This window comes from Vitis vinifera, chromosome 10, assembly GCF_030704535.1.
Source record: "Vitis vinifera cultivar Pinot Noir 40024 chromosome 10, ASM3070453v1".
NCBI lineage: Eukaryota > Viridiplantae > Streptophyta > Magnoliopsida > Vitales > Vitaceae > Vitis > Vitis vinifera.
This window is the reverse complement of record NC_081814.1, coordinates 16634820-16647117: the sequence shown is the minus strand read 5'-3', so window position 1 is coordinate 16647117 and position 12298 is coordinate 16634820. Positions and strand designations below refer to the sequence as shown.

General features: G+C 39.6%; 1 protein-coding gene across 1 annotated transcript; it reads left to right on the top strand.

Annotated features, from left to right (window-relative positions):
• Positions 1–1236: 1236 nt before the first annotated feature.
• On the top strand, positions 1237–12020 carry LOC132254561 (uncharacterized; the record flags this gene model as incomplete). The annotated part of the gene is made up of 5 exons (XM_059740446.1): positions 1237–1510; positions 3087–3213; positions 7967–8253; positions 8305–9651; positions 10117–12020. Coding segments are annotated over exons 1-5 (3939 nt in total), but the record flags the coding sequence as incomplete, so codon positions are not given.
• Positions 12021–12298: the final 278 nt, after the last annotated feature.

The following is a 12298-nucleotide window of genomic DNA, read 5'->3' as shown; positions in this document are numbered from 1 at the left end:
TTAAGCCAGTGACTGCTTCTCCACTCAATTTGTTTGGGGTACTTGCTATTAAGATGGTTGAGGATGTTCAGTTTGTCCCTACTCCTGGGCTACTTACTATTGTTGCTCATGATGATGATGTACTTGAGGGCGTTATTAGCTTGGTCGTGGTAAAGTTTGAGCATGTGGACCCACCACTTTCTTTTGATGTATTGTCGGGATTTGTCTCCCGTTTTGATGATGTACTGGTTTTTTCTTCATACATGGATATGAGTCTTTTTTAAGTATTTGCATGTCTCTTGTGACATCAGTTTATCTGCACCTCATTCACCCACATCACAGATATTTGATATAGATGATGAGATTGTACAACATGATTCAGATGAGGACTCTTCTTCTACTTCTGATCTGAGTTCGAGTGATCAGAGAGTTTCTCTTGCCACAAGAGACGCTGAGATTGTTGATTTTGCTATAATAGACCAACCTAGGGAGCTGATGGTTGAATTGGATTTGTCTACAAATGAGAGGGACAACCTCATCCAGTTACCTAGATCATATTTAGATGTTTTTGCATGGTCTTACGAGGACATGTTGGGCCTTGATCCATCCATAGTCCAGCATCACTTGCCACTTCTGCCTCATGTCAGACCGGTTAAACAGAAGTTGAGATGATTACATCCATGTTGGAGTTTGCAAGTAAAGGAGGAGATTCAGAAGTGACTCAGTGTGAGATTCTTATCAGTGGTTAAGTATCCTGAGTGGTTGGCCAATGCTGTCCATGTTCCTAAAAATGATGGCAAGGTAAGAGTCTATGTTGATTTCCAAGATCTCAACAAGGCCAGTTCCAAGGATGATTTTCTTCTTCCTCACATTGACATGCTAGTTGACAGTACAGTAGGTCATTCGATGTTGTTCTTTATAGACGAGTTTTTTTGGGTATAATCATATTTTGATGGCTCCAGAGGACATGGAGAATACATCCTTTATTACTAAGTGGAGTACTTACTGCTATAGAGTGATTCTGTTTGGATTGAAGAATATAGGAGCTACCTACCAGAGAGCAGCAACCACCATTTCCATGATATGATGCACCGAGATGTTGAGGTTTATGTGGATGACATGATAGTGAAATCCTGAGATAGAGTAGATCACTTAGCAGCTTTGGATAAATTCATTGAGATGATCAGATAGTTTAGATTGAGATTGAATCCCAAGAAACGCACTTTTTGAGTGACTTTTGGGAAACTACTAGGATACATGGTCAGTGAGAGAGGCATGAAGACAAATCCAGATAAGATCAGAGTCATCCTTGACATGCCTACGTCAAACATTGAGAGAGAAATCAGAGGTTTCTTGGGTAGACTTCAGTACATCAATAGATTCATTGCCAGATTAACAGATATCTGCGAACTCATTCTCCGACTCTTAAAGAAGAGTCAGGCTACTATTTGGGATGATAAGTGCCAACGCGCATTCGAGAGGATCAAGGAGTATTTATTGTCGCCTTCAGTTCTAGTGTCTCCTATACCAGGTAGTCCCTTACTCCTATACTTGTCAGTCTTAGACATAGCCTTGGGATGCATGTTAGCTTAGCTTGATGATTTAGGAAATTAGCAAGTTATTTATTATTTGAGTAAAAAGATGTTTGTTTGACAGGTCTGCTTTGATTGGTTGACTTATGAGATGGTTGGTACTCCTGGCGAAGTTCAATATTCATTATGTCATTTAGAATTCTATCAAATGGAGTATTGTTGCATATCACTTAGCCTCGTTACCAGTTTCTAATGGTAGAGCGATTGATGATGACTGTCCAAATGAGGATATCGATGTAGTGACTAGTTTGTCAGGTTGGCGCATGTATTTTGATGATGCAACCAACCATTCTAGCTATGGAATAGGTGTTCTATTGATATCCCCTTGTGGTGACCACATTCCTAGATTTGTTCGTTTGGCATTCTTTGATCGACACTCTACCATGAACAATATCATTGAGTATGAGGCTTATATCTTGGGATTAGAGACAGCTCTTGAGCTCGGGATTAGACGGATGGAGGTGTTTGGTGACTCTAATCTGGTATTGAAATAGATTCAAGGTCATTGAAAGACTAGAGATGTGAAACTCAAGCCTTACCACTCATACTTGGAACTATTGGTTAAGAAATTTGATGATTTGAGTTATACACATCTGCCTTGAGCGCTGAACTAGTTTGTTGATGCCTTGGCTACTCTAGCTTCCATGATTGATATTCCTACTGATATTATTGTTCGTCTTCTACTGATTGAGTCGAGATATATTCTTGTCTATTGTTACTTGATTGATGAGACAGAGTTAGATGATGGCTTACCTTGGTACGATGACATATACCAGTTTTTGAGATTTGACACATATCCTGAGGCCGCCACAACCAAGGATAAGAGAGCATTGAGACAATTAGCCACCCAATTTGTGATCTCTGGGAAGACATTATACAGATGATCAACCAATGGGATGTTACTATTGTGCTTAGACCACACCTCTACTAATCGAGTGATGAGAAAGGTTAATGCGGGAGTTTGTGGACCATATATGGGATGGCATATGTTAGCACGTAAGATCATGAGGATCGTGTATTTCTAGTTGACTATGGAGATAGACTATTGTTAGTTTGTTCAAAGATGTCCAGAGTGTCAGATACACGGGGACCTCATTCACGTGCCACCTTTAAAGTTACATGCATTGACTTCACCATTGCCATTTTCAGTATCGGGTGTAGACATTCTTGGGAAGATTTTTTCGAAGCCTTCCAATGATCATGAGTTCATCTTGGTCTCCATCGATTACTTCACCAAGTGGGTGGAGGTTGCATCGTATGTGACATTGGCATCATCTGGGATTGCTAGTTTCATCATATCACACATTATTGGTCGTTATGGAGTCCATCATGAGTTGATTTTAGATATAGGAGTATATTTCAGGGTAGAGGTTGACACCCTATTATAGAGATATGGTATTCGGTATCATAGATCGTCTACGTACAGGCCGCAGACTAATAGAGCGGTAGAGGTTGCAAATAAAAATATTAAGAGAATGTTATAGAGGATAATTAAGACTTCTCGGGATTGGTCAGAAAATCTTTCGTTTGCATTGTGGGCTTATCGGACTTCTTTTCACATCTCTACTGGAGCCACACTCTACTCTTTGGTGTATGGTATGGAGGCAGTGCTACCAATTGAGATAATGATGGGTTCATTGAGGTTAGCATTAGAACAATAGCTTTCAAAGGCAGACTGGGCTCAAGCTCGATTAGACCAGCTTAATCTCCTAAATGAGAGGAGACTAAAGGCAACAGACTATGGTCATGCTTATCAAAGGAAGATGACTCGTGCATTCAAAAAGCGGGTCAAGCCTAGACCACTACAAAGAGGTGACTTAGTTTTGAAAGTCATTAAAGGATTGATCAGAGATCTCAGAGGGAAATTCAGGCCCAATTGGAGTGGACCTTATTTCATTAGGGAGTTGACCCTATAAGGCGTTGCATGGTTGATGGATTTAAAAGAAAATCGATTCTCGGAGACAACCAATGTGGATCGACTAAAGAAGTATCATGTTTGAGACCATGGTCGCAAGATAGGTAGCCATCATTTCGGTTAGCCACATACCTTGCTATTTTTTTTTTTTGACATACAAACCATTGCTAGCCCATTGAGCCTCACATGTGCATTAGAGTCTTTCTTTCTTATTACCTTGTTTACACTTTTACACTAGGATAAGGGCCCTTTAGTGTATGCATGCTTCATTTAGGAGTTTCATGAGCCTTGGGCCTAGGGGCACATCTTTCTCTCATTATTTTTCCTATCATCACACTACTACATTCCACCATATCTCATTGGTTGTGTTCTTCTTTGTTTTTTTTGTCTCATTTGCTACTTTTTCCACTTCATCTTTTCTCTACCTTGAATGGTGATCCTCCTGAGTTCATTACATGGAGGATGGTCACATCATTTCCATTATCTATACCACGGACATTAATTTGAAGACCCTTAGTTTGATAAGGTCACCTCATTGGAGAGAGTTTATGTTACTTTAGCACTTGAGAGTGTGTTTATCCATTATTGATGTTATCTCTTTGGGGCTTATTTGTTTATGTTCAAGGTATATGCATGTGTATATATGTAAAATAAATAAATAAATGAAATGAAAAGAAAAATAAGCACATGTGTGTATGTGCATAGTATTCTCCATCATTGAGCATATATATTAATATTCGATGGTCATTTTATCAAGTATGTTTGTTGGTGAGAGTTCGTATGTGAGCCTTTCAAGATCATTTTTTATTTATATTCACTTTGTCATAATTTTTTTAGAGTGAAATGAGTGACCTTCTCCTAGGGGCTCTGGGTGATTGTCTTTTCTATCATTACATTCATTGTTGATGTGACTTCACTCCATGTTTGATTTGAGTTGATCATCATTCCTCTTTATATGTTCATTGTTTCGCCATCATCCTCGCCATTGATTATGATTCATTCCTTTCACTTCACCCTCTTATCTATGTCTTACAGTGATCTATTCCATGTTTGCTACTCTATTTGTATCATTTTTTACACATCTCATTATCACTTCGATCTGCTTCATTTGTCTCCTTATCGATATTATATTCACATTGGGCACTCTTAGGTCCATGGCTCATGAGACTTTCTATACATGTTGCATTTCATACATGATGGCATGGGTTTTGATCATTGGGTATTTGGGCCGAGTTTCTCTTCATTTCTATTACCCTATTTCCCTAATGATTACTACTCAAAACATGCTATTTTGTAGCTTGTAATTAGCTCTTTTAAACACCATTGAGTAGTAATTATTACCTTTTAACCCAATTAGCATGTTAGGAGCCCTTGCAATCGTTTCTAACAATTGTGTTAAGTTTTGGTGCTTTTTGATAGCTTTATGCTCACCAAAGCAATTTAAGAATGAGGGAGAGCTATTTATAGTTCAGGGCAAAGCTTTTGAAAGCTTAAATTTATGAAGAAATCAAGCTATGGAGCCTCATAATCCTTTGCCTGAGTGGTTCAAAGTATACAAGGAAGAAACAATGGAGAAGAGGAAAACAGGGGATGAAGACAGGGGACACAGCTGCAGTCTTTCATTGCACTTTTGGAGCACTTCCCAAAGTCCATTTTTTACATTCTATATACCATTTCAAAGCTCAGAAAGTCAAGAATCCAACGGTTCAAACCATGTATGATTTGGAGCTGAAATGAGAAAGATATGGCCTTCGGAAGACAACTGCATCAAGCTGAGCGAAAATTTCGCACGATGGAAATCAAGGTGCGAAATCCTCAGTCCACTGTGCGAAAATTTCGCACACCTCAAACCAAAGTGCGAAATTGGAACTCAGCGTGCGAAAATTGGATAGTTTTGCCGACTCTTTTTCTTCTGATATTTTTGTGTCTAAATTTCCATTTTCTCCTTGTATTCAACCACTCATATAATTCCTTAGCTAGGAAGTATCCAAGGAAGGGTAAAATTACCTTCCTATATAAATTCTCTTGTAATCACTGAAAATGTAATCTTTCGGGGAGCTTTCTCCAGGCGACCAACTTATGTAACTTTGTTATACAGAGATCTCTTTTGTTTTCTTTTTTCTCTACTATTTTCTATTTTCTTGGAAGCCAAACACCCTCTGAGGATGTTTTCCCAGAGGATGAGAGGCTAAACATTTAGTTTCTTGGAGTAAAGGAAGCTAGGTGAAAAGTCCAGATTAAAAGGTGGAAAGTTTTCGTGCATTAAATTCAGGTAGTTGGAGTCCATAAATGGTTTCTAAAGCCAAGGTTTTGCCTTAAATCCCTTAGGATCACTTTGACTGGCCAATACATGGTAAGCTTAAGGTCTCTGTGGATGCTTATTGCTAGATCCATATCAGTCCATTAGTTATCATGTACGAGCCATTGGAAAGTGATTCAAGGTGATAGCCCATAGTGTCTTAAGCCATTAATGGATCTTGACTACCATCTCTAGTGACTTTTTATGGATTAAAACTTCATTGTCAAACCTATACCGGTTCGGGAAATAACTATAGGTTAAATCCCCAATGCGAGGAGAAAAATCCGGAATTTCCCACTTTGCATCTGGCACTTGAACCTAACAACCTTCAGCTCCGGGAGACTTTCTTTCTTCCACTTTTTACTTAGTTCTATGTGAGTTTAGTTTAAATCACCACTTTCAAAACAATTTTATTTTCTTTTAAATTTCAAGTTTGTGCTAAAGGAAATCATCAGAATCAATTTCTAATTTAGAGTCTATCACTGATAGAGTGAAAACCCATCCCTGAGTTCGACCCTAGAACTGCTATACTATAGTAGCTTTGCTACGCCAGTATAAGGTCATAGGTTTTATAAATGTTTTTTATTAAAAGACCCGGCTGGGAAAAACAAGTGAATCAAATGGCGCCGTTGCCGGGGATGGTGCCACAATACAGTGATACAACCTTTTAGAGGCTACTTGTGATTTTCATCACAACCAGGGTGAATTCCTCTTTCACTAACTTCATTTTCTTTCATTTTCCTTTTGTTAATTTTATTTTCATTTTCTTCCTAACTTTAACCTTTTTTCTAGTTTCCTTTTTGTTTTTGTTTTTTTTTTTTTTTATTACAGGAATTGTAACTTGTGCATGCCCTATTGGATTAGGGACCAAGAGGGAAGATTAGTAAGGATTGAGAATCCTCAAGACACAGAGTTGGATATCTGTGTAAATATCATGGACCCTCCACCAGAGGATCAGAATTCTCAACAAGGTCAAGGGGGTAATCCCAATGCATACCTATCCATGAGGGATAGAATGCATTCCCCAAGGATGAGTGCACCCTCATGCATCCTGCCCCCTCTTGAGCAGTTGGTTATAAGACCCCATATTGTACCCCTCCTACCAACTTTCCATGGAATGGAGAGTGAGAATCCATATGCACACATCAAGGAGTTTGAGGAGGTGTGTAATACCTTTAGAGAGGGAGGAGCTTCAATAGACTTGATGAGACTCAAGCTATTCCCTTTTACTTTGAAGGATAAGGCAAAAATATGGCTTAATTCTTTAAGGCCAAGGAGCATAAGGAATTGGGTTGATCTTCAAGCTGAATTTTTGAAGAAATATTTCCCCACCCATAGGACTAATGGGTTGAAGAGACAAATCTCAAACTTTTCTGCAAAAGAAAATGAAAAGTTCCATGAGTGTTGGGAAAGGTATATGGAAGCCATCAATGCTTGTCCTCATCATGGTTTTGATACATGGCTTTTAGTGAGCTATTTTTATGATGGAATGTCTTCTTCCATGAAGCAAATTCTTGAAACCATGTGTGGGGGAGATTTTATGAGTAAGAATCCTGAAGAAGCCATGGACTTTTTAAGTTATGTGGCTGAGGTGTCAAGAGGATGGGATGAGCCCAACTCAAGAGAGAAAGGAAAGTTTCCCTCTCAACAAACCCAAAATCCAAAGGCTGGAATGTACATGTTGAGTGAAGATGTGGACATGAAAGCTAAGGTGGCAACATTAGCTAGGAGGTTGGAAGAACTTGAGTTGAAAAAGATACATGAAGTCAAAGCCATTTCCGATACCCAAGTCCATGTCATGCCATGCACCATTTGCCAATCATGTGATCATGTGGTAGATGAGTGTCCAACCATGCCAGCTGTGAGAGAGATGTTAGGTGATCAAGTGAATGTTGTGGGGCAATTTAGGCCCAACAATAGTGCATCTTATGGAAACACCTATAATTCAAGCTGGAGAAACCACCCAAATTTTTCTTGGAAACCAAGACCACCTCCATACCAACCACAAGCCCAAACTCAAGCACCTCAACAAACCTCTTTAGTGGAGCAAGCCATTGCAAACCTAAGTAAAGTCATGAATGACTTTGTGGGTGAACAAAGGGAAATCAACTCCCAATTGCACCAAAAGATTGAGAATGTTGAAAGTTCTCTAAATAAGAGAATGGATGGGATGCAAAATGATCTATATCATAAGATAGATAATATTCAGTACTCCATCTCTAGACTTACCAACCTCAACACAGTGAATGAGAAAGGAAAATTTCCCTCTCAACCAAGCCAAAATCCTAAGGGTGTTCATGAAGTTGAAACCCAAGAGGGGGATTCTTCAAAGTTAAGGGAGGTCAAAGCTGTGATAACCTTGAGGAGTGGAAAGGAGGTTGATCAACCCTTGCCTAACTTGGGGCCTGATGAAGAACTCAGATCAAAGGGACCCTTGATTAAAGAGGGCAAAAACCAAGAAGAGCAGAGTGGGAAGAAAAGTGCATCCAAATCAAGCATTGAAGAAGAACCAAGGATAGTGATTAAGGAGGATATGATGAAAAAACATATGCCTCCCCCTTTTCCTCAAGCTTTACATGGAAAGAAAGAAATCAAGAATTCATCAGAAATTCTTGAAGTGCTGAGGCAAGTGAAGGTGAATATACCTTTACTTGATATGATCAAGCAAGTCCCCACATACGCAAAGTTTCTAAAGGACTTGTGCACAGTCAAGAGAGGTTTACAGGTGACAAAGAATGCATTCCTCACTGAGCAAGTGAGTGCTATCATTCAGAGTAAGTCCCCAGTTAAGTATAAAGATCCGGGATGTCCCACCATATCAGTCAACATTGGACGGACAAATGTGGAAAAAGCTTTACTAGACTTGGGAGCAAGTGTGAATTTGCTCCCATACTCTGTGTATAAGCAACTGGGACTAGGAGGATTAAAGCCCACAACCATGACCCTCTCCTTAGCTGATAGGTCGGTCAAAATCCCAAGAGGAGTGATAGAGGATGTTCTAGTTCAAGTGGACAAATTCTACTATCCTGTGGATTTTGTGGTGCTTGATACTGATTCCACTGTCAAGGAAGAAAATTATGTACCAATCATCCTAGGGAGACCTTTCCTAGCTACCTCCAATGCTATTGTTAATTGTAGGAATGGGGTGATGCAGCTCACATTTGGAAACATGACATTGGAATTAAACATATTCCACTTATGTAAGAGGCATCTTTACCCTGAAGAGGAGGAAGGATTTGAGGAGGTGTGCTTGATCAACACTTTGGTTGAAGAGCACTGTGACAAGAGTTTAGAGGAGAGCTTGAATGAAAACCTGGAAGTCCTTGAAGATGGGTTCCCTGAACCCTCTGATGTGCTAGCCATTATGTCTCCTTGGAGGAGACGGGAAGAGATCTTACCACTGTTCAACCAGGAAGACTCACAAGGAGTTGCTGTGGAGAACCCTCCAAAGCTTATTTTAAAACCACTTCCTCTGGAGTTGAAGTATGCATACTTGGAGGATGATGAAAAATGTCCAGTGGTAGTTTCCTCAACCCTCACTAGTGATCAAGAGGATAGTCTTTTAGGAGTCCTCAGAAAATGTAAGAAAGCCATTGGATGGCAAATTTCTGATCTGAAAGGGATTAGCCCTTTGGTGTGCACCCATCATATTTATATGGAGGATGATGCAAAACCAGTGAGGCAACCCCAAAGGAGACTGAATCCTCACATGCAAGAGGTGGTGAGGAGTGAAGTTTTGAAGCTACTTCAAGCTGGGATCATATATCCCATTTCAGACAGCTTGTGGGTGAGTCCCACCCAAGTAGTCCCAAAGAAATCTGGAATCACTGTGATCCAGAATGAGAAAGGGGAGGAAGTCTCTACACGTCCTACCTCAGGATGGAGGGTGTGTATAGACTATAGAAGGTTGAATTCAGTGACTAGCAAGGACCATTTTCCATTGCCTTTCATGGACCAAGTCCTTGAGAGAGTCTCAGGACATCCTTTCTATTGTTTTCTAGATGGTTATTCAGGGTACTTCCAAATAGAAATTGATTTGGAAGATCAAGAAAAGACGACCTTCACTTGTCCCTTTGGTACTTTTGCATATAGGAGAATGCCCTTTGGTCTATGTAATGCTCCTGCAACTTTCCAAAGATGCATGCTAAGCATCTTCAGTGATATGGTGGAACGCATCATGGAAGTTTTCATGGATGACATCACTGTATATGGAAGTTCTTATGAGGAGTGTTTGATGCATTTAGAAGTTGTTCTCCATAGATGTATTGAGAAATACCTAGTGCTAAATTGGGAGAAGTGCCATTTTATGGTGCAAAAAGGAATTGTCTTAGGACATATCATCTCCAAAAATGGCATTGAGGTAGATAAGGCAAAGGTGGAGCTTATTGTTAAGTTGCCACCTCCCACAAATGTTAAAGGAATTAGGCAATTCCTTGGACATGCAGGATTCTATAGGAGGTTCATTAAGGATTTCTCAAAAATCTCAAAACCTCTGTGTGAGCTTTTGGTAAAGGATGCCAAGTTTGTGTGGGATGAGAAGTGTCAGAGAAGTTTTGAGGAATTGAAACAATTCCTCACAACTGCACCAATAGTGAGAGCCCCAAATTGGAAATTACCTTTTGAGGTAATGTGTGATTCAAGTGATCTTGCTATGGGGGCTGTTTTAGGGCAAAGAGAAGATGGAAAGCCCTATGTGATCTATTATGCAAGCAGAACTTTGAATGAGGCTCAAAAGAACTACACAACTACTGAAAAGGAGTTGTTGGCAATAGTTTTTGCCTTGGATAAGTTTCGTGCTTATTTGGTAGGGTCCTCTATAGTAGTGTTCACTGATCATTCTGCTTTGAAGTACTTGCTAACCAAGCAGGATGCCAAGGCAAGATTGATAAGATGGATTCTTTTGCTCCAAGAATTCAATCTCCAAATCAGGGATAAAAATGGGGTAGAAAATGTGGTAGCTGACCACTTGTCCAGACTAGTGATAACACATGACTCACATGGTCTACCTATCAATGATGACTTCCCTGAGGAGTCTCTCATGTCAGTAGATTTAGCTCCATGGTATTCTCACATTGTAAACTTTTTGGTTACTGGAGAAGTACCAAGTGAGTGGAGTGCTCAAGACAAAAGGCATTTCTTAGCTAAGATCCATGCCTATTATTGGGAGGAACCTTTTCTTTTCAAATATTGTGCAGATCAAATTATAAGGAAATGTGTTCCTGAGCAAGAGCAATCGGGAATTCTTTCCCATTGCCATGATGATGCATGTGGAGGTCATTTTGCCTCCCAGAAAACAGCTATGAAAGTGATCCAATCAGGCTTCTGGTGGCCATCTCTTTTCAAGGATGCCCATTCTATGTGTAAGGGATGTGATCGGTGTCAAAGGCTTGGTAAGCTAACACGCCGAAATATGATGCCCTTGAACCCCATCTTAATAGTGGATATCTTTGATGTATGGGGTATAGACTTTATGGGACCATTTCCAATGTCATTTGGACATTCCTACATCTTGGTAGGAGTGGATTATGTCTCTAAGTGGGTAGAGGCAATCCCATGTAGGAGCAATGATCATAAGGTGGTACTTAAATTCCTCAAGGACAACATCTTTGCAAGATTTGGAGTGCCAAAGGCCATTATAAGTGATGGGGGAACCCACTTTTGCAATAAACCTTTTGAGACTCTTCTAGCCAAGTATGGGGTTAAGCACAAGGTAGCTACACCTTATCACCCCCAAACAAGTGGTCAAGTTGAGTTAGCCAACCGAGAGATCAAGAATATATTGATGAAGGTGGTTAATGTGAATAGGAAGGATTGGTCTATCAAGCTCCTGGATTCCTTATGGGCTTATAGGACCGCTTACAAGACCATTCTAGGAATGTCTCCCTATCGCCTTGTTTATGGCAAAGCGTGTCATCTTCCAGTAGAAATTGAGTATAAAGCATGGTGGGCAATCAAAAAGCTCAACATGGATTTGACAAGAGCCGGGTTAAAGAGATGTTTGGATTTGAATGAATTGGAGGAAATGAGGAATGATGCATACCTCAATTCAAAAATTGCCAAAGCAAGATTGAAAAAATGGCATGATCAGTTGGTAAATCAGAAAAATTTTACCAAAGGACAAAAAGTTTTGCTTTATGACTCTAAACTTCATCTCTTTCCAGGAAAATTGAAATCCAGGTGGACGGGTCCTTTCATAATTCATGAAGTGCATCCCAACGGAGTGGTGGAAATATTCAATCCCACAGGCAATCAAACCTTCAAAGTCAATGGTCATCGTCTCAAGCCATTTATAGAGCCTTACAGTACAGACAATGAGGAGATCAACCTCCTTGAACCACCACAACTCTGAGGGAAAGCAGGGTATCATGGGCTAAATAAGTCCATGAATTTTTTGTTATAGTTTTATAGTTATATCATTAATTTTATTTCTTTTTATTATAATTTTTCCTCAATCTTAGTTTATTTTGTCTTAATTCAAGTCAATTTTGATGATAAATTTCAGAAAAAAATCAT